A 23,947-nucleotide genomic window follows, 5' to 3' on the forward strand; every position below is an offset into this window, starting at 1 on the left:
CATAATTTAGTGAGACTCTGTTTCAAAATAATAAAATAAGACTGAGGGTGTAGCTCAGAGGCAGAATGCCTTTGGCTTCAATCTTCAGCAACCACAAAAAGGAAAAGGGATATACTTAGCCCTTTCTTTGCTTCACTTCCCCAAGCAAAATTTGGTACAGACCAAAGGAAGGCAGTTGGAGTAGAGAGGGTACAGTTTTACTAGGGGGTTTAGGAAAGAGGGGATATATTAATTACAATAAAATTAACTATTTCATTTATTTAAATCAATTAAAAGTGCTTGTGAAATGGGAACTTTTTATGCTACAAAAGGGAAAATGAAATAAAGATGAATACGACAAATGGATTTAAATAATACATTGAAGGGGGAATAATCCAGAAAGCGAACTAGAACCTGTGGATAGGCGGGCATGGTGGCGCACGCTTGTAATCCCAGCACTTGGGAGGCTGAGACAGGAGGATCGGCACAGGTTCCAAGCCAGCCTCAGTTACTTAGTGAGGCTCTCAGCAACTTAGTGAGACCCTGTTTCCAAATAAATTATAAAATAGGTCTGGAAGTATAGTCCGGAGGTAGAAAAGCCCCTGAGTTCTATCCCAGCACCACAAAAATAAATAAATAAATAAATAAATAAATAATAAAGTGCCTAGATTTTCTTAAAAAAAAAACAACAACCTGTAGATAGAAATAACAGGAGGCAGGTTTTAGCTCGATATAAGTATTAAAACTATCTAGCAAGAGCAAAGTTTATCACGAAGGAGTGAGCTCATCAACAGAAGTATTCAAGAAGGGACTGGGATTGATACAGTTGATTCTCATTACTCACAGAGCCCATGGAATCTACTTGCTAAAGTTTATTTATAATTCCAAAATTAATACTTGTACTGTTTTTGCAGACACAAGTGCAGAAGCAAAATTTGTGTACCTTCTCAGCTGATACTCAACAGAGTGACACTCTGCCTTCTTTTAATTTTCATGCTACAGTGTCCTATGTACAGCCTATTTGCTGCCACATATTTTGTACCTTTGTTTAAAATGGCTTCCTAATATGGTGCCGGTTCTGTTTAAAGCTCCTAAGCCAAGGCTATAATGTGCCTGGCGGAGAGAATCCATGTGTTAGGGAACTTCCTTCCGGTATGGACTACAGTACCATCAGCCATGAGTTTAATGTTACCAATCAGCAATGTACATTCAATAAGGTGTCCTTAATCAGAAACACACATAAACACGGACTCATGAAAATGCGAGCAGGGAGTCACAGGAGCCCAACTGTCTTTTGAGTCCCAGGGATTTGGGATCCGACCACAAGGCGGCAGCAGCACACACGAGCTTTATTTGGATGATGCTTTGATAGGGTGGCACTTGGGGAAGCTCACAAGGGACTCTCCCAGGGGAGAGCCTACAGGGGAGGAGAATGTATGTCTAGGTCAGGCGGCTTACCAGCCTGACAGGGAGCAACCAGGATGAAAGAGCTCCAAAGGACAGCAGCGGCCTGGGGCTTTATAGCTCTGAGATTAGGCTTATCTATGGCTAGCCCAGTCAGAAGACATAAAGCAGTCTTATGGAGTTGCAAAGTAGGAAGGCCCTCAATGACTAAAAATCTACTTATCAGGATTATGTTTGTTTGTTTGTTTGTTTATTTTTGTTTTGTTTTTTTGGTGGTGGTACTAGGGTTCTTAGAAACCCTTCTATCTCCGGGCTACACTCCCAGACCTATTTTATACTTTTTATTTGGAAACAGGGTCTCTTAAACCAGCTCAGCTGGCTTTGAACCTGTGTGGTCCTCCTGTCTCCGCCTCCTGAGTGGGGGGATTACAAGCGTGCGCCACCACGCCTGGCCAGGATTATAATCAGATGTACAAAAATTTAGTTTGGTGCAAGCATACTTTTAAGCTAACAGGTTCTTTTCTTCTGTGAAGAAATAAAACAATGTAGGGGCCAATATACAGAGGCCATCACTAGTTTTCTAGTTTATATAATAATACTTTGTATTTCCCCTAGGAATGATGGCTTAGTATTCATTAGTTCAGTAATATAGTTAATTTATAGTAATATAGTGAATTTATAGAACATAGCTACTGTGAATAATAAAAATGGCTATACCGTCTAGAAATAAAAAATTGAATGGAAAGGCTCACCCTTCTCTGCTATTCATCTTCTGCCTAAAGAATATAAAAATGTCCTGATTGGTAAACCTATCCTCAGTTCAAACCCCAATCTAGTTGGGCGGGTGGCACAAGCTCGTAATCCCGGCATTTGAGAGGCTGAGACAGAATGATCGTGGTTCGCAGGCAGCCTAACCTACTTAGTGAGGCCCTTTGGAACTCCGTGAGACTCTGCTTCAAAATAAAAAATAAAAAATAGGACTCCATGTAGAATACCCCTGGGTTCCATGCCCAGTACCACAAAAAAAGTAAAAATAAAAATAAACCAATCTAGCCTATCTTATATTTTCTGTTACCACAGTAATTTTCTACAAAAGGCACTCATAACTTTGGTGTGTGTGTATGTATTTCAAAGATTTCTGAGAATCAGATGGAAGTCTCAAATGCTCTCTCAAAACAAGATTTCAGAGGATTCATGCAACCTGAAATCTATGTAGACGCTGCCGAGGAAATTCAGCATTGAACCCATTCTAAAATGTAGCTTTACATTTCATGAATCTAACTAAATCTTCATTCTATATATGGGACAAAATTCAAATTTCATATGTGGATAAGAGGCCACCAGTGGCCCTGGACTATCTATCCTTCAATCTCCTTGATAATGCCCTTTATGTACTCTAGTAACGCACCTCAAATACTTAAACACACAGCGTCCTGACTTTATGATAATTCCTGCCAGTCGCAGCACTATTTTCAAATATATGACACATTCACAACATGGTCTAGCTAAAGTAAAAAGAGGAGACTGCCCAAACAAACAAAAATTCCATAAATTAGTAAAAGCAATTTTACAATTAAGTAAGTGTCCTAGTCACGTTGACGAAGAACCAGTGCTCAAAAGACTTATAAAAGTGACATCTCTTACAACTAACTTGATGTCCCAATCAAACAAAAACTAAAACTAAAAATTAGTGATTTCTCATAGAGTACTTGAAGGGAGAGGGGGAAAAAAGTCTTATCTAGCAACAGAGGGAGGAGCTCTTTCCCTGTCAGAAAAAGAATTTTGAGAAATCAAAAAACTAGTCAAGGCCGGGCATGGTGGCGCACGCTTGTGATCCCCTCACTTGGGAGGCTGAGGCAGGAGGATCGCACAGGCTCGAGGCCAGCCTCAGCTACTGAGTGAGGCTCTCGGCAACTTAGTGAGACCCTGTTTCCAAAGTATAAAATAGGCCTGGGAGTGTAGCCCGGAGGTAGAAACCCCTGGGTCCCGCCCCCGTACCACAAACAAACAAACAAACAAACAAAAATGTAGTCAACTCCCCACTCTTATTAAAATCAAACAGTGATTTAAATGCCAACGTGAACTAATATCCTTCCCCACTGTACTTTGCCTCACAGAGCTGCTGAGGACCAAGCACGACTAGACCTGGTTGTGCTTTTCTAAACTGCAAATCACTGTGCAAAAAGTAGTGTTTTTCTTGTCTACAAAGAAACCGATCACCCTCCTCCGTCACTTGGATATTCCTTTGAATAATATACTTATTTGTATTAGTGAGAGTTAAAGGTGTGTGTGTGTGTGTGTGTGTGTGTGTGTGTGTGTGTGTGTACTCGGGATGGAACCCAGGCGCATTCTACCTCTAAGCTACACCCCCAGCCCTATTTTTTTATTCTTTATTTTGAAACAGAGTCTCACTGAGTTGTAAAGGCCTCAACAAGTAGTAGCTAAGGCTGACCTCAAAATGCAATCCTCCTGTCTCAGCCTCCCAAATGCTGGAATTACAAATGTGCGCCACCACGAGTTAAAGTTTTTTTTTTTTTTTTTGGTGGTACTGGGGGTGGAACCCAGGGGCTTTCTACCTCCGGGCTATACTCCCAGACCTATTTTATACTTTATTTGGAAACAGGGTCTCACTGAGTTGCTGAGAGCCTCACTAAGTAGCTGAGGCTGGCTTCGAACCTGTGCGAGCCTCCTGTCCCAGCCTCCCAAGTGATGGGATTACAAGTGTGCGCCACCATGCCTGGCTCGAGAGTTAAAAGTTTTTAGTATTAGTTTTCTCCCCAAAATAGCTAAAACAAGAGCATATTTTTCTCTCACGCTCTTTTATTCCATAAACATTTCTTGCTTAACTGTAGCAAAATTAGAGCATGACTTTAAATCATCTCAACCTGCCCTAATTATTCCCTTTGTCTTTAATTATCTCAGACACAACCAGGACTGATACTAACCAACAGGTATTTGTTCAAAAATCACAAAGTATGATAAATCTAAAGACTCGTTCTCTCAAGGATAGTTATAAAACATCTACTAAGTGCTAGGAAGGACCCTAGTCACTGAGAAAATAATAACAAAGCTAGCTGTTCTCACAGAGCGAAACCTTCCCACAAGGCAGTAGTTTTAGACACATTTTCAGACGACAGTTCTTTTACAACCTTTAAAACCCTGTGTGCATACTTTATGCCGCAGAAATTCCATCTTCAAGTCTGTAACACAGAAATCCCGAGACATGTACAAAGAGTCAAGTACAAAGATTCTCATATTTTACCACTGTATATAACAATAACAACAAACACACTGAGTATAACCTAGCCGTCTATCACCAAAGGAATGGAACAAGCTATGGTATATTCACAAACTAGTACAGTTAATAATGATTCAGTTGAATGAACTAGATTTGTTTGTATCAACAAATACATATGTATACCTTGAAATTACAATTCTGAAGAAAAGAGAGATGCTGCTCAACATACACAGTATCATGCCATTTTATAAATTAAAAAAACAAATACTGGCTTATCGATATATATGTAATGAAATACAAACTATGACTGAAGGGACCACACATTTATTAGAGGGGATGCTTTTGGAAGACAGGATGGGAGAGAGGGTGCATGGCCGGGGGATGTTACTGGCAAGGGGGATCTAAAGACAGAACATGTAGCTCAGTGGTAGAGGACATGCACAGCATGGCGAGGCCCTGCATCCAATCCCTAATGCTGCAAGGAAAAAGGGGTGTGTGTGTGTGTGTGTGTGTGTGTGTGTGTGTGTGTGTGGTGACTGTAACCAAAAATAGTATCTATTCACTGTAGGTGACTAAACAGCACCTGTTTAATATATTGTCCTTAATATTTCTCCACATAATATTTAAAATGTACTAAATAAAAAATTAAAAAAGAAAATCTATAAATGATCTTTTCTAAATGCTAAATCAAAGCCACCTTAGTTTTTTATATGTGTGGTACTAGGGACTAAACCCAGTGGCATTCTACCTCAGAACTACACTCCAGCCCTTTTTTTTTTTTTTTTTTTAAATAGGGTCTCACTACTTGCTGAGGCTGTCTTTGAATCTGAGATCCTCTTGTCTCAGCCTCCTAAGTACTGGGGTTACAGGCCTGTGCCACCACACAACAAACTGGCAGTTACCAATTTTGACATACCTAAAATATACAACTTTCATTACAAAAACTATATATACATGATTTCTGTTTAGTGATGTCAAAGACCACTTCTAGGGACTACTTTTTTTAGAAGGAAAAAAACAGATGCAATTAAAAAACTTGTATATATCAATGGGATTCAGTATGTATTTACACATATGCACGTAGCATATCCTGACCAGCTGCCCCCTTCCCACTCCCTTCAATCTCTAGTAGTCACTGTTCCAATTTTAGATGAACTTTTTTTTAAGCTTTCACATCTCTCACATTTCCTGACATTACAGTACAATTACTTAGTCTGCCTTTTTTTTGGGGGGGGGTGGTACTGGGCGTGGAACCCCGTGGCTTTCTACCACCGGGCTATACTCCAGACCTATTTTACATTTTATTTGGAAATAGAGTCTCACTAATTTGCTGAGAGCCTCACTCAGTAGCTGAGGCTGGCTTTGAACCTGTGCGATCCTCCTGTCTCAGCCTCCCAAGCGCAGGGATTACAAGCGTGCGCCACCACGCTCAGCTAGTCTGCCTTATTTTTACTTTCTAAGTTCAGGATTACCTATCTTTAATATTTCCCTTTTTAGAATGAATATTCAGTTTTCTTCTTGTTCACTTTTTTTTTTCCTATTGTGACATAGGTAGTTATAGAACTTGTACCTTGTCTCTTTAAAAATTTGTAAATATTCAATTTTGGCTAGGCTCTTATGGGAAAGAGAAGTCTAGACACTGTTGAAAATCAAATACCTTTCTGAATTTAAGGTATTACAAAGTTTTAAGCATGCATATCATATGCCTCAATAACTATTTCTAGGTATTTAACCTACAAAAATATTCTCATAGCTGAACCTAACACACACATACACACACACACACACACACACACACACACACACACACACACACACCAGAAGCTTTTAAGCCAGGCATAGTACTACATGCTTGTAATCTCAATACTTGGGAGGCTGAAACAGGAGGTTCACAAGTTCGTGGCCAGCCTCAGCTACTTACAGAGCCCTCCCACAATTTAGTGAGACCCACGAAAAAAATAGGGATGAGGGTGTGGCTCAGAAGTAGAATGCCTGAGTTCAATCTCCAGTGTGCATTCTCTCTTTCTCCTCTCTGTGTATATATATTTATATATGTAAACATACACACATTTTTGACTATATGATTATATATACACATGCACACACTTTGCCTATATATACATATAAATACATATACTTTTGACATTTGCTACAGAATTTGAAAATTAAGAATACCTTTAAAACCACCATTGTGAAATAACCCCTATAGCAGTTAATAAAAAAAATTTATACGTGCTTAATTTTTTTTTTTTTTTTGCAGAACTCAGGATTGAACCCAGAGCCATTCTACCTCCGAGGTACACCCTAACCCTATTTTTTATTTTGAAACAGGGTCTCACCAAGCTGTTGAGGGCCTCACTAAGTAGCTGGGGCTGGCCACGAACCTGTGATCCTCCTGTCTTCAGCCTCCCAAGTACTGGGATTACAAGTGTGCACCACACACCCAGCTCTGTACTTAAATTTTAACAGAATAAAAGGTGAGTAAGAAGGAACTGAACTTCAAGCAACTCCTTTTCACCAAAATAGGTCAATCCCTAGAAAAGGCCTCCAGAAGTAGCACTTTACTCTTTCATATAAATTTTTAGAATTATTTGTCCGATGGGATATGGAAGATGGGACAAGACCTCTCTAGAATTCTTAAGGGGACTGCACAGAACTTAGGACTAATCTAAGGAGGGATGTAAACAGGTAAATAATTGGGTGTAAAGTCATATTTTATTATTTTTGAAATGCATGTCAATAAAACTATACATTTTCTCCACAAAGGCCTTATACATATTATTTTTATTACAATTGTCTAAGCTATCCTTTTAAAACACAATCATATGTACTAATTACTAGGTGTTGGGCTTTCTTTCTTCTTTTTCATACTGGGGATGGAACCCAGCGGGCATTATGCCTTTGCCCTTTTTTATTTTAGTTTTTATCTTGAATCTGGGTCTTGCTAAATTGTGAGGCTGGCTTTAAACTGCAATTCCCCTGACTCAGCCTCCCAATTACTGGTATTACAGGCATGTGCCACTGCACTCAGCTTAAGTTTTCTTATTTATTAATTTATTAATAGATTCTCTACAAAGACAAATCATTTGCAAAAATGAGTTTTGTTTCTTTATAGTCTTTATGACTTTGATTCTACGAGGAGAACCAATTCCATGTTGAACAGAAGTGGTAGTAACAGGCATCTCTGTTTTGCCTGTTTCAAATTTTAATGAGACTGCATCATTAAATTGAATTCATTTTAGACATATTTGATATCTTTTATTACTTAAAGTTCTTTTATTCCAAGTTTACAAAGCTTTTTTTAAAATCACAAAACCATGTTGATACTATCAAATACTTATTCTATACAGAGATGTTCATTCATGCAATGTTTCTCTGCTAATGTAAATCCCACTGATCTTCTTATTTATTAATAATTTTTAATTGGTACATTGCAATCATACATGATTGTGAGACTCATGGTGATATATCTGCATAATAATGTACCATTATTTCATTTGTTTTCTTCATATTTTTCTTTCCTTTTTTCTCAAAAGCTTCCACATAAGAGAAAAAATTGTGGCTCTTTAATTTTCTGAGACTGTCTAATCTCACTTAGCCTGACAGTCTCTCCAATTTCATCCATTTTGACATAATTTTGTTCATTATGGTTGAGTAAAATTCCTTTGTGTATATACCACCTTTTCTTTTTACACTCATCTATTGATGGACACCGAGGTTGGTTCCATAACTTGGCTATTGTAAGCTGTGCTGCTATAAACACGAGTATGTGTGTATCACTCTGGTATTTTAATTCTTTTGGAAAGAAAAGGAAGAGTGGTATAATTTGGTCATATGGTGGATCCATTCTCAATTCTTTCTCTATGTGTTTGTTTATGGTACTGGGGATTGAACCCAGGAGCATTCTATTTCTGAGCTACAACCCAAGCCCCTTTTTAAAAATTTTATCTTTTGTTTTGAAACAAGGTTTTGCTAGGTTGCTGAGAATCTCACTAAGTTGCTTAGGCTGGTCTCAAGCCTGCAATCCTCCTGTCTCAGCCTCTCAAGTACTAGGATTACATGTTAGCAATCATTAATCTATTTATGCTTGATTAACTACATATACAAACCTTGTATTATCTCTTCTGTTTTTGGCTTTGAATACAAAGTACTGGGATTACAGGTGTGTGCCACCACTCCATTCTTAAACTTTTGAGAAACCTTCACAGTGATCTCCATGGTAGATTAATAATTTATAGTCTCACCAACAATGTTCAAAAGTTCCTTTACCCCACACCTTCACCAGCATTTATTACTGTTGGTATTCTTGATGACTGCCATTCTTTTTTTTTTTTTTTTTTTTTTTTTGGGCGGGTCTGGGATGGAACCCAGGGGCATTTGACCTCCGAGCTACACCCCCTGCCCTATTTTTTATTCTTTATTTTGAAACCGGGTCTCACTGAGTTGCAGAGGGCCTCACTAAGTAGCTGAGGCTGTCCATGAACCATGATCCTCCAGGTCTCAGCCTCCTGAATGCTGGGATTACAAGCGTGCGCCACCACGCCCAGCATGATGACTGCCATTCTAACTGGAGGAATCTCATTGATTTTTAAAGTTCACTGTTAAATTCCTCAGATAATTCTTCTAAATTATATATTTTAAGGATTTTTGCAAACATATTTATAAGTGAGAATAACCTTTATTTTTTTCTCTATCAAATAATCTTGTTTGTTTTTTGGAGTTGGAAAACCAACCTTCCTTCCTTCTTTCTTTTTTCCTAGTGATTGAGCCCAGGGGCATTTTATCTCTAAGCTATACTCCCAGACCTTTTTATTTTGAAACAGGGTCTTGCTAAGTTGCTAAGGCTGGCCTCAAACCTGCAATCTTCCTGTCTCAGCCTCCCTGTAGGTGTGTACCACCCCGTCCAGCAGGAATAGGGTGGTACATACCTATACTGTAAAAGAGCATAAAGTAAAATTAGTATGTGATTAGAATTCTATATTCCTTAAATCTTTTGTAGTATAGATTGCCTGTAAACAAGGCATGGATAGGTCTATTTTACTCTTCTACTGGTCACAGGTTAAAGAGAAGACTATACCACTCCAAAACATGCCATTTTAGCATAAGGATTATTTTGAGCTAAAGACAATGGAGAATCAACAGATTCCTTTCCAAAGCTTTCTTTATCTGACATAAAAGGCAACTTCTGAGAGGAGTGACCTAAATTCCTGTTCCTGGAAGAATCCCAAGTTTCATGGCTACAAGAAACAGAGATGACCCAAGAGGACCCTGCAAACAAACTTTACTGAAATAACCTTTATCTCCCATTTATCATTCCGCAATCTACTGTCCCTAGAATCCCTTCTTTGCCTTTTCACAGCTTCTCAGTATAGCAATCCTTTTTGACATGGTACATACTCTCTCAGGACTAGCCACTTACTGGGCTTCCATTTCTTTTATATGAAGGCCTTGTACATACACAAAATACTGACATCAAATAAAACTTGATGTCTTTTCTTCTATTAATGTCTTCTGTCAGTTTAACTTCTAGGGCTCTTGTTGCAGAAACTAAGAGAGTAGAACAGATTTTTCAAGGGGTACGTTTAACTTTTCACCTAACTACCATACTATTTTTGTTTTGTGGTGCTGGGGATTGACCCCAGGAGCATTGCTACCCCTGAGTTACAACCCCAGCCATAATTTTTATTTTGAAACTGGGTCTCACTAAGTTGCAGAGGGCCTCACGAAGTTGCTGAAACTGGACACAAATCTGCAAGGCTCCAGTCTCAGCCTCCCAAGTACTGGGATTTCAGGAGTGCACTACCACACCCGGCTGTGTTTTATTAAATTGTGGTAAAAATATACAAATAAAATATGTGTACCATATTAATTAAGGTATACAGTTCAGCAGTGTTAAGTATATTCATGTTGTACAACCAATCTCAAGAACTCTTTTCATGTTGCAAAACTTAAAACTCTACACCCATTTTAACAATTTCCAGCACACCATTCCCCCAGCTCTTGGCATTCACCATTCTTTCTTTTCTTTCCCTCCTTCTTTTCCTACCCCTTCCTTCCTCCTTTCCCTTCCTCCAATCCTTGGCACTCACCATTCTTCCTTTTCTCTCTTCCCTTCCTTTTTTCTCTACTTTCCTTCTCCTCTTCCTTCCTTTCCTCTTTCCTCCTCCTCTTCCTTCCTCTCTTCCCTTTTCCTCTCTTTCTTGGGATTGAACTGACTCAGGGGTATTCTACCCCCAGCCCTATTTTATTTTTTTTAATTTTGAAACAGGTCTTGACTAAGTTGCTAAATTGCTCGGTCTGGCCTTGAATTTACAACCCTCCTGTTTCAGGCTCCCAAGTACAAGTGTTTGCCACAATGCCTGGTAACCATCAAGTAATTCTATTTTTAATCTTTGAAGAGCTTCCATACTGCTTTCCAATATCCCAGGGGTCCAACGTCTCCACATCCTTGCCAACACTTACCATTTTGTTAACTTTTTGATAGAAGCCATCTTAATGGATGTGTAGTAGTATCTCACTGTGGCTTTAATTGGCATGTCCCTAGTGACTGGCACCATTGGCGTCTTTTCTATCTTTGAAGCAAGGCTTATTCAAGAATAAATAAGTCGAGGAGACTTCCGGGAAGATGGCGACCGAGAAAAGCGGGGCTTAAGAGTCCCGCTAACAACCAATCTCCATTACCACAAAAAGAGCGCCTTTCATAGCCAGAAAACACCATCACCAGAAAAACAAAAAAACCACCAGGCTCCAGAGAGAAAGCGGACTGAGAACAGAGCTCAGGGCCACAGAGGAGACACACGCGCCCGAGGACGCGGCAGCAGCGCCATACTGCCGGCGGCAGCGGCGAACTCAGCGGACGGCCACAGCAAGCCAGGTGAGCTGATGCGGAACAGCCAGGCGGGATCTTTCGGCGCAGACAGCATTTAAAGCTCCCAGTGGCTGAGCTCAGCACACGCTGCAGGGATTCAGAGTGGAAATCAAAACCAGAGAAGAAAAAATACGCCAGCCTCATGGCCGAGGGCGTGGCAGAGGCGCCATATTGCCACCGGCGGCGGCAGCAGCAGTGAATTCACCGAGTCCAGTACAGCTACATCTATGTACTCAAGAACAGTGAGTCAAATTGCGGGCCACAGAGGAGAAATCCCAGTATTGTGCCTCCTGGGACTTGACCCAGTGAGGGAGTGGTGGTGGCAGAGATATCACACCATAGGAGAGCGTGCAACCTGGCACCCCCCATAGTTTAAAGCAGCCTCTATCGACTCCCTGGGTCGGAGACTCTGTAATACAACCCAGTAAAGGAGTAGTAGGGTCTGAGATAATACAGACTCGAGATCCAGAGCACCTTAAGTGAAGCCATAGTGACCCAAGGGAAGAACCCAGAGAAGGCACAAACCTCCGAAATCATGGGAAAGAGGAATAACACTGAAGTAATGAATGTGCACAACCCCACAACATCAGAACCTGATAAAACAGAAAATCAGAGATTTCTAGAAGATCAAATCAGGAAAATAACTGTAGAAATAATAGAGGTGCTTCGAAAAGAACTCAGAGAGAGCCAAAAAGAGATAAAGGATGCAATTAATGAAGTAAAGGCCTCAATTCAAAGCACAAACAACCGATTAGATCACATGGAGAACAGAATCTCGCTCTTAGAAGATGAGCAATCCAAAAATGAATGCATAGTTTCTAATCTAGAAAAAGATATCCAACAGCAGGAATCTGACATTGAAGAAATATGGGCCCATCTTAAGAGAGCTAACCTAAGAATAATTGGAATAGAGGAGGGAAAAGAAAGTGATACCAAAGGGATCAACAATCTCTTCAAGGAAGGAATAGCAGAAAATTTTCCAAATATAGAGCAAGAGGTTGATACACAGATCCAGGAAACTTATAGAACTCCCTTTAGACAGGATCCGAGAAGAGGATCCCCACGCCATATAATTGTCAAAATGACCAATGTGGAAGCCAAGCAGAGAATCTTAAAGGCAACAAAAACAAAGGGCCAAGTGACATTCAGAGGCAAACCAATTAGAATCACTCCAGACTTCCCAAACCAAGTCATGAGAGCCAGAAGGGCTTGGAGTAACATATTCCAAACTCTGAAAGAAAACAACTTCCAGCCAAAAATTTCCTATCCAGCAAAACTTTCTATCAAATTAGATGGAGAAATAAGAAGCTTCCATGACAAACAGAAACTGAAGGAATTTATGTCTTCAAAACCAGCGCTAGAGAAAATACTCAAAGAGATTAACTACAAAGAAGAAATAGGTAACACTCACCAGAACCAGAGAAACAAGAGTTTCCATCCAACAGACAACTAAGATTGGTTATCTGTGGAGATTCATTATTTATGTTAGTCTTTTACCTATCTCTAAATGGTATTGTTTGCCTTTATTGTTGTTAATTTTTAGGATTTCTAGTTGGAATATTAATATACCTTCAGATATAGCATTTGGAAATATTTTATCCAATTCTATTAGTAACTTTTAACTCTGTTTACATTGTCTTTGGATATACAATATTTTCTTTTATTTTTTAGGGAGTTTGTATATTCTTCTGTTGCCTGTGCCATTGAAATCATATCCAAGAAATCACTGCCAATTTCAATGTTGTGAGGTTTTATGACCCAGATTTTCTCCTAAAAGTTTATAGTCTTAAGATTTATATTTAGGTCTTTTATCTAGTTTGAGTTAATACTTGTATGTGGGATTAGGTAAGGGTCCAATTTTATTCTTTTCCATGTAATTATTATTTTTCAACAATATTTAGTTAAAAGATTATTATTTCCACCACCAAATCTTCGTGGAAACCTTGTCAAAAATAACTTGACAATATAGGGAAGAAGTTAGCTCTAGGCTTGTATTTAACTCCAATGGTCTATATATCTGCCTTTAGAACAGTACTACACTGTTTCAATTATTGTAGCTTTATATGGTTTGAAATCAGAAAATATACATCTTCTAGGTTTGTTTTTGCTTCGAGATTGTTTTGGGTATCTAGAGTCCATATTCCATATCAGGATAGATTTTTTTCTGAAAAATAAATATATGATAGTTTCACCTAAAAAAAAGAAAAAAACATTCTCTGGTAAGAAAGAAAGCAAAAAGAAATATTGAAATGTTATCTTTAAGACATCAAAAGCTTGGTATCAGACAAATGAAACTGTTATGTGAGATTATCATTTTTAATTTTTGATAAATTGCTATAATACTAGATGTCAACCACTAAGCCAAGCATGGGAGGGAGGGATGGGGAGAGAATGGGGTGGGGATTGGGTGGGGGCTGACTGGGCGATGTGTGCATGTATGTCTACAAAAGTTTGTATCCCACTATGATGTATGAATACAGTGCACCAATAAAATTAAAAAAAATAAAAAAATAAAATAATAAAATAAAAATAAAATAAAAATAAAAATAAAAGAAGGAAAAGAATAATACAGTTGGTATCAAAAGTATAGCAAGTACATTTAAATGCCCTTTAGGTAATTATCTTCCAAACTATGCATTTCTATTTGTAAAATGTAACATATTTCTATTTACTAATAATCATTAAGTGGATGGTGATATCCTCTTCTCCCAAATAATTACCAGCATGAAAAACATAGTGTTTAGTTTTTCCATAGTTGGGATGAATTTCTAACTTATTTCCTACTCTAAAACTAATTCCCAAATAATACTTCAAAAACATGATTAAAAGACATTTGTTTACAATGTGAAAAAAAAAAGAATAAATAAGTCTTGTGGATTTAAGTCTTGTATACTTGTATAGGTCCAATAAATTTCTATATATTTCTCTTTTAAATGATAAGAAGTTTGGTGTTAATGTGATATTGTAGTGATGAGAAATGTAGACAAGCATAGTGGTGCATACCTATAATCCCAGTACTTGGGAGGCTGAAACAGGATTGCAGCTTTTAGGACAACCTAAGCAATGTAGCAAGACTCTCAGAAACCTAGTGAGATCCTGTTTCAAAAAACGCGGGTGGAGCGCCAGGTGTGGTGGCGCACGCTTTTAATCCCAGGATTGGGAGACTGAGACAGGAGGATAGCGGATAGTTTCAGCTATTTAGTGAGGCCCTCTGCAACTCAGTGATCTCCTGTTTCAAAATAAGGAATAAAAAGTAGGCTAGGGGTGTTAGCTCAGAGGTAGAATGACCCTGGATTCCATCCCCAGTACCACACGAAAAGGGGGGGGGGTGCGGTTCAGAGGTATAATGTCCTAGGTTCAATCCCCAGTACAAAAAAAAGAAAAGAAGTATATATTTTGGTCTTTGTCTTCAGTTCTAGAACTACAGCCTCTAAAAAACTTGAAATTTTCAGAGCAATAGTGCTAGGTGCTTCCTTTCTTCTCATATTGGGTTTGTGACCCCAGTTTCTAACATAGAGTTCCTAATCCATAAGCGATACTATCTTTTATATTAATGAAGCAACTTTTGGTGAGTTTCTGGAAGAAAGCTGGTTATAACAAAGACCAAGCCCTGGTTAGAATCTTGAAACTTTCAGGCCCATACACCCATCCTCCAAGAAGAAAAGAGAAGCTAGAGAGTGATCATGCCTACATGCCGAAGACTCCATAAAAATCCCAAAAAACACAGGGTTCAGAGAGCTTCCACGGTGCTGAGCAGGGCTGGAATGCGGCATCCGTATGGAGAACATGGAAGCTCCAGGCCCCTTCCCACATACCGTGCCTTATACATTTCTTTCACCTGGTTATTCATCTTTGCAACATCTTTTATCCTTTGTAATATTCTTTTTAGTAAACCAGTAAATTTAAGTAAAAATTTCCCCGAATTCTGCACATTTATTTATTTATTTATTTATTTATTTATTTATTTATTTATGCAGTACTGGGGATGGAACCCAGGGGCATTCTACCTCCAAACAACACCTCCAACCCTATTTTTTATTCTTTATTTTGAAAAAGGTGAAAAAGGGTCTCACTGAGTTGCAAAGACCTCACTAAGTAGCTGAGGCTGGCTTCAAACCTGCACAATCCTCCTGTTTCAGCCTCTCAAATGCTGGGATTACAAGAATGAATGAACCACTATGCCCAGCTATCTGCAAGTTGTTTTAGCAAATGATCAAATCTGATCAGGAAATTATTAGAACCCTTCATTTATAGCCAGCTGGTCAGAAATACAGGTCATAGCCAGATGTGGTGGCTCAGGTCTGTAATGCTAGTACTTGGGCGGTTGAAATAGGAGGGTTGCAGGTTTAAAGCCGACCTCAGCAACCAAGAGAGGCCATTAGCAATTTGGTTAGACCCTGCTTCCAAATAAAAAATGAAATGGGCTAAGAGTATAGCTCAGAATTAGAATGCCCCAGGTTCAATCCCTAGCATCACCACACAAAAAAAGTATAGGTCACAATCTAGGACTTGCAACTGACATCAAAAGTGGGGGCCATTCTTGTAGGACTTAGCCTTTAATCTGTGAGGCCTCTACCAACTATAGGCAGTGTCAGAACTTATTTAAATATTAAGGTAACCTACCAGAGACTGGGAAGGGCAGGAGGATGAGGAGAAACTCAATAAAGGGCACCAAAACAAAGTGGAGCAATTACTTATATTTCTTCTTTAGCAAGTAGGATAACTATTGGGTAAAACCATCTATATTTCAAAATGACTAAAATAGGAAATTTCCCCACATAAAAATGATTTAGAATCTGGGTGTGGTGGCACACACTTGTAACCCCAGTGCTTGGGAGGCTGAGTCAGGAGGATTGTAATTTGTGAACAGCCTCAGCTACTTAGTGAGGCCCTTTGCAACTCAGTGAGACCCTATTTCAAAATAATAAAAAATAGCTGGGCGTGGTGGTGCACACTTGTAATCCCAGGGCTTGGGAGGCTAAGACAGGAGGATCGCACAGGTTCAAAGCCAGCCTCGGCTACTTAGTGAGGCTCTCAGCAACCTAGTGAGACCCTGTTTCCAAATAAAGTATAAAATAGGTCTGGGAATATAGAAAAGCCCCTGGGTTCCACCCCCAGTACCACAAAAATAAAAATAAATAAATAAATAAATAAATGAGCTGGGAGTATATCTTGGAGGTAGAATGACCCTGGGTTCCATTCATTCCCAGTATTGCAAAAAAAAAAATTAATTAATTAAAAAAAATGAGAGCCGGGCGTGGTGGCGCATGCTTGTAATCCCCGCACTTGGGAGGCTGAGACAGGAGGATCGCACAGGTTCGAAGCCAGCCTCAGCTACTTAGTGAGGCTTTCAGCAACTTAGTGAGACCCTGTTTCCAAAAAAAAAAAAAAAAGTCTGGGAGTATAGCCTGGAGGTAGAAAGCCTCTGGGTTCAACCCCAGTACCACCAAAAAAACTCCCAAAAAACAAAGAAAAAACACATGATGAAGAGATGGAAATGCTTATTGCCCTGATTTGATGATTATATACTGAATTAACATAATGTACCTCATAAAAATATATACATATTATGTCACAATTAAAATTTTTTAAATTGGGCCGGGCGTGGTGGCGCACGCTTGTAATCCCTGCGCTTGGGAGGCGGAGACAGGAGAATTGCGCAGGTTCGAAGCCAGCCATGCATGCTGGCTTAGGAGACCCTGTTTCCAAATAAAAATGTAAAAAATAGGCCTGGGAGTGTAGCCCGGAGGTAGAAGGGCTTCCAGGAACCCCAGTACCACCAAAAAAAATTTTTAAATTGTAAGATACCCAGTTTATATCTTCAGGGAACTAGGGAATTGCTTGGTGGGAGAAAAACGTTCCCATACCTCTGGTCACAGAAGTGCATTTTTAAAATTTTTTGTGCACGGGGGGATTGAAACCAGAGGCTAGGTTCTACCTCCGAGCTACACTCCCAGCCCTATTTTTTATTCTTTATTTTGAAAACGAGTCTTGCTAAATTGCTGAGGGCCTCGCTAAGTAGCTGAGGCTGGCCGCAAATCTGCAATCCTCCTGGTCTCATTCTCCCAAGTACTGGGATTACAAGCGTGCACCACCATGTATTATGTTGAGATCATGAGAGGAGAAATTGGTTTTTTTTCCCTGCCATGCACAGATACACATTAAAGGGTACATGGGTTGAGGAAAAGTCTGGTATACTCCAGATGGAAAGAGATTATTATTTTATTCCTTTGTAGATTAGCTTTTACTTCTTTCCTCACTGGATTTTTCTGAGTTCTACTCATCTTTCTCATTCTTGCATTCATTCAGATCTCCCAGACAGAAATTTTATTTTGTTAACTAAACAATTTTCAGAGCTTTATCATGCAATAACCGAGATACACCATTTACTCCCTACATACAGAAAAGGAACTGACAGTGCCTCCTTGTCGAACAACTCCAAGAGGCTTCAATCACAGTTTAATGGATATGTGCAATATAGTACAGGGACTCAGAAGCTCATTATAAGAGGTCTTAAAATAATCTGATCAGCGGGGCATGGTGGCCCACGCTTGTAATCCCAGCATTCGGGAGGCTGAGACAGGAGGATCTGGGTTCACAAACAGCCTCAGCTATTTGGTGAGACCCTTTTTCAAAATAAAGAAAAAAAACCAGGGCTGAGGCCGGGCGTGGTGGCGCACGCTTGTAATTCCAGCGCTTGGGAGGCTGAGACAGGAGGATCGCACAGGTTTGAAGCCAGCCTCAGCTACTTAGTGAGGCTCTCAGCAACTTAGTGAGACCCTGTTTCCAAATAAATTATAAAATAGGGCTGGGGGTGTAACCCGGAGGTAGAACACCCCTAGGTTCCATCCCCAGTAACTGCCCCCCACAACACACACACAGGGCTGGGGGTGTGGCTTGGAGGTAGAATGCCCCTAAGTTTCATTCCCAGAACTGGAAGGAAAAAAAAATCTGACCAGCATTTAAATTTTTTTTTTTTTTTTTTTAGCCAGGCGTGGTGGCACATGCTTGGGAGGCAGAGACAGGAGGATCGCACAGGTTTGAAGCCAGCCGTGCTGGCTTAAGAGACTCTGTTTCCAAATAAAAAAGTAGTATAAAATAGGTCTGGGAGTGTAGCCTAGAGGTGGAAGGGCTTCCAAGAACCCCAGTACCACCAAAAAATAAAAAATAAATAAAATAAAATAAATTTAGAACTTTAAGAGGGTGTGGTAACCCACACTTGTAATACCAGTAATTGAGTGGCTGAGGCATGAGAATTTCAGGGTCACAGCCAACCTTAGCTACTTAGTGAGGCCCTCTGCAACTCAGTGAAACCCCATTTCAAAATAAAGAATAAAAAAATAGTGCTGGGAGTGTAGCTCGGAGGTAGAATGCCCCTGAGTTCAATCCCCAGTTCTGCAAAAATAAACAAACAAACAAACAATAAAATTAAAAAGTTTAGAGCGTCAATGTTTTAGCTGGGTCTAGTTCATTTTGATTCTTTGCATGATTCATAAGTAACATACACTTTTTGACAGACTCATATTTAAATTATCTGCCTGATTCCTAAAGACATACGACTCTGTCCTACGACCAGGATACTTTTGATTAACTATGACTGCGATGACTGACTACAAGGCAAATTCTCCTGTCTGTAACTGTAACTAAGCTTTATGCTTCTTTGCTAAGAAGACCAACTCCCTTATGGATCTGGCTACTAGTATTTAGTTTGGTTTTCTATTTTGACTTATTCATTTATTCAGGTCATGTATTTTATATCTTTCACAAATTTTTACAAAATTTGGTCCTCTGACAGAATTCTATGCTGTTTATTCATTTTATTTATTTTTGATATTGGGGATTGAACCCAGGGATGTTCTACCTCTGAGCTACATCCCTGGCCCTATCATATTTTTTGTTTTGAAACAGTATCTTACTAAATTGCAGAGAGCTTTGCTAAGTTGCTGAGGCTATCCACAAAACTATTACAGGTATGTTCTACCATGCTCGACTAGTTTAATTCTTTTTTATATCTTTACTGTATTTCAAAGAAATTTTTGGAGAGAAAAAAAGTAGGCAAATGCTTACTCTGCAATCTTGAACTACAAATCTAAATCCTTCTTTAAAAAAGTAACCTAATTTTGGTACTTGATTCCATTTACTACTAGCAAGCTATTTCCCTCTGTTCTCAATTTCAGGATAAACAGATATAGATATGGATTTTGAATGTGAAGGGTTCGCTATCACAATTTTACTTAGAAAATTAATTATCCTGATTAAGACAATATATCTAAAGAACTTAGCATAGAACTTTGAACAGAGCATAGTAAATGCTTAAGTGGTAACCAATGATACTAATAAGAATTGAATGGAAAAGGGAGAAGAATGCTGGCGGTTAGGAAAGAAGAGTTTCATAGTAAAGGGAGAATAAGGGAATGATGTCCTTCAAAGAGTTTAACACCACAGACCCATTTATTGGCTATAAGCATTCCTAAAAGTTCATGATATGTAGTTTTTCAGAGTGTGGGAAATGAATAATTAAGCTAAGAGTATAATGGATAAGAACACATAAATTATTTAATATAAATCTCACCAGGATTATTAATGTAAGATAATTGCCTAGCAGTTTTTTATTTTTTATCATTTTTGAAAAGTCTCAATTGTCTTTATTGCTCTTTAAAGAAAGCAAGCTTTAGTGGTAGTATTTCAAATTTAAGGATTCTCTAAGACTCCCTCATACATATGATTACTTATCTTAATCACTTATTTTAAATAACTTAATTGGAAATCTGAAAGGCTACCTCTAACAACTCCAATTTTATGTGGTTTATATCCACAAACTCACTCCTATAGTTTAGCAGAGCCTAGACAGTGGAAGAACACTATGGTGTAGAGGAGAGAAAGGCATGGAACGTAAGAACGTATTTCCCACTTTCTGCTTTTATATAAGTACAGGCAATAAAGAACTAATTTAAGACCTACTGGGGATGGGATGATTTGCCACAGGTTGTTTCATAACGCAGGTTGCTTCAAAGACAGTAGAATTTATATTCACAAATAATTCACATGTAACTTGACCTTATATTCCTTTTTTTGGTGTGTATATATAGTACTGGGGATTGAACCCAGGGGCATTCTATCTCTGAGCTACAGCCCTAGACTGTTATATATTTTTTATTTTGAAACAGGTCTCACTAAGTTGCTGAGTGTCTAACTATGTTGCTGAGGCAGTCCTCCAACCTGTGATCCTTCTGCCTTAGCCTCACAAATACTGGGATTAGAGGTGTGTACCACCATGCCTGGCTCCTTATACTCCTCTATTAAGGAGGCATATATGAAAAGATGTTGCTTGGAAATTCCCCATCTAATTATGGAGATAATTTCAATTTCATTCATTTTACATAACAAAAGAGAAAGGGTACAACTAAATTTGTTTAATAAGTTGATCTGCAAAATGAATAATCTAAAGTTGGTTTTATTATAGGCAACTCTTCTTTGTTTGTGGAAAGAGGGGTAAGTAAGCATGAATGCATCCCTGATAATAAACAATCCCTTTAGGAAGCTGTATTTCTGCTAGGCATGGTGGCGCATGCTTGTAATCTCATTACTTGGGAAGCTGAGACAAGAAGATCACAGGTTCCAGGACAGCCTCAGCAAGTAGTGAGACTCTCATCAATTTAGTGAAATAAAAACAAAATATGGCTGGGAGTGTGGCTAAGAGGTAGAACACCCCTGAGTTCAATTCCCAGTACAGCAGAAGGAGGAGAGGAGGAGGAGGAGGAGGAGGAGGAGGAGGAGGAGGAGGAGGAGGAGGAGGAGGAGGAGGAATGATGATGGAGATGGAGATACTGATGTATTCCCCCTAAGTAAGCTCAAACTTGATAGCCTAATATTTGGCAACTCTGTTAGAATTTAGTCTGATCTCCAATGTAGGATTCTTGTGTGTGTGTGTGTGTGTGTGTGTGTGTGTGTGTGTGTGTGTGTGTGTGGTTCTGGGGGTGGAACCCAGGGGTTTTTCTACCTCTGGGCTATACTCCCAGACCTATTTTATACTTTATCTGGAAACAGGGTCTCACTAAGTTACTGAGAGCCTCACTAAGTAGCTGAGGCTGGTTTCGAACCTGTGCGATCCTCCTGTCTCAGCCTTCCAAGTGCTGGGATTACAAGCGTGCACCACCACGCCCGGCTCCAATGGAGGATTCTAATTTTACTTTTTTTGGGGTGGACACTAAGCAGTATCAGTTGTACTTTTAATTTCTGTTGTCTGAGGAGAAAAAAAAAAACCTTTGACTTCAGGTGATTTGGAATTTTTTTATTATGTTAAAAGCAACTATATATATTAAAAAGAGTGATGTTTATATACATTATTTATTAAGTTTGCTGATAATATTTGCTTTACTTGAGGATTCTAGGTCATCCAAAATAATTCTGTAGATTTCTCTGCCTTAAATGTTACTTAGAGGGTACACTGTTCCAATAATGGTATTAATAATCAACAACCAGAATTATGTAGAGAAGAGGAAAATATCAAGCATAATGAAAACTCAACATTTGATAATAACTCAGAATGGGATTTAAGAGAGAAGAAAGAATCTTACCTGATATATATTAAATACAAACAAGCACAAGTGTTAAAATTCTGATTCTTAAAGGGTGCTTGGACGAAAGTGTCATTCAAGTTTAGTAGGTAGGTTAAATATCAAATCTGACAATATGATTTCTTACAAATAAGGAACATAGACTCTGGCACCAAATAATTATGTCTTTTTCATTTTTGTTTGAAATGGTTGATTCCATTTGCATGAGCTCTGAATATGATCTAATAACATCAAATTCCAACTAGTCTTTCTGGAAAAAAAAAGAAAGAAAGAAACAGCAAAATGATGGCATTAAAAATGGACTCACCACTGTCCTCTGTTTGTTGGGCAGGAAGACTCTAACAATAGGTTTTTGTGGTGACTTGGGGTTGGTCCGTGATACATCTGTGGGATTTTGAAAAACTGAAAGAGATGAAGGTAGCACTGACAGGCTAGAAGAGGAAGAAGATGTAACGGTGTCCATTGATGCAGAGCTAGAAACAGAAAAGTCAGTTCCATTTCCCAGAGATTCCAATAACTGTTGTTCTCTTTGTTGAAGGGCATCTAGCTTGCTGGTGTATTCTTCATAGGCCTATAAAATAAAGTAGACTCATATTGAATATGGACTTTGTCCTGACATAAACTAAGGAAAATATGAAATTTCAGTCATTGGTTTTATAATCTCCTTATATTATAGTTAACAGGATATTATAAGTTACAAAATAAGTGCTGAAAATGCTATAAATATTTTCGCTTTTAAACTTTAAATTGTTATAAGACACTAGTATGTTATACTGAGAAACTTTATTTATATATATATGTAATGTCTATGATGGCCCATGAATAGACATACCAACCAAACCACACGAAAAGCTGCCTCCCCTTCCATTACATTTTATTTTCCATAAAGTTGTAGGATGTAAAGTTTCTCTCTCTCTCTCACAAACACACACACACACACACACACACACACACACACACACACACACAGAACAGGCTGAGGGAGGCTGAGACAGGAGGACCCTGGTTCATGGACAGCTTCAGCTACTACTTAGTGAGATCCTGTTTCAAAATAAAGAATAAAAAATAGGGCTGGGGTATAGCTTGGAGGTATATTGCCCCTGGGCTCCATCTCCAGTACCGCAAGAAAAAAAAAAAAAAAAGAAAAAAGAAAAAAGGGGGAAAAAAAAGAACAGGTTGAAAGGGAAATGAGGTTTTAACAGAGATTTGTCAGAACACAACACTGAGGTACACAGTGCCACATGTCATTGTTAGCACCAAAACCTCCTCAGTAGGGCTTATAAGATGGTAACTGCCGCCACCTTTCTGAAATAACGATCAGTTAAAATACTTTATTTTTCATACATTTTTAAACCCAGGGATGCTTTATCACTACATCCTCAGTCCTTTTTAATTTGGAGACAGGTTCTCACAAAGTTGCCCAGGCTGGCCTCCGAATTTCCCTCTTCCTGCCTCTGCATCCTGAGCAGCTTAAAACCTATTTTCTTTTCTTTTACTTTAGTCTTTATTTATTTGGTGGTTTTATTTATTCTGTTACTGAACCATATACCCTGTTTTATTTTGAAACCAAGTCTTGCTAAATTATTGTGCATACATGCTGACTTCAAATCTATGATCCTATCTCAGCCATCCCAAATACTGGGATGATAGGTGTGTACTAGCGTGCTCAGGTTACCTTATTATTTTAAAAAATATTAAAATATAAAAGTACCATGAGTCTTTGATTACTTCCTTCCCCATAAAATACTGCTTAGAGAATAAGAACTGTATTTGAAAATGTGGTTTATGATCTCTCTGCAGGCAAGAAATTCTGGGGCCACTATTCATCAGTGTATCCTCAAAGTTTCATTTTATTAAAGTTATCTGTTCAAATGACCATAC

General features: G+C 38.7%; 1 protein-coding gene across 3 annotated transcripts in view; it reads right to left on the minus strand.

The window, feature by feature from the left end:
* The window catches only part of BRAF (B-Raf proto-oncogene, serine/threonine kinase), a gene marked incomplete at both ends in the record, with an annotated part of 150,674 nt that overhangs the window by 69,129 nt on the left and 57,598 nt on the right, over positions 1–23,947 (minus strand). For all 3 annotated transcript variants that reach the window (XM_080701364.1, XM_080701363.1, XM_080701362.1), the window contains one exon: positions 22,374–22,637. In XM_080701364.1, coding sequence (XP_080557490.1) covers positions 22,374–22,637 — 264 coding nt within the window. The remainder of the gene's footprint in view (positions 1–22,373; positions 22,638–23,947) is intronic.

This window comes from Muscardinus avellanarius (assembly GCF_963383645.1).
Source record: "Muscardinus avellanarius genome assembly, chromosome: 9".
In the NCBI taxonomy this organism is placed as follows: Eukaryota; Metazoa; Chordata; class Mammalia; order Rodentia; family Gliridae; genus Muscardinus; species Muscardinus avellanarius.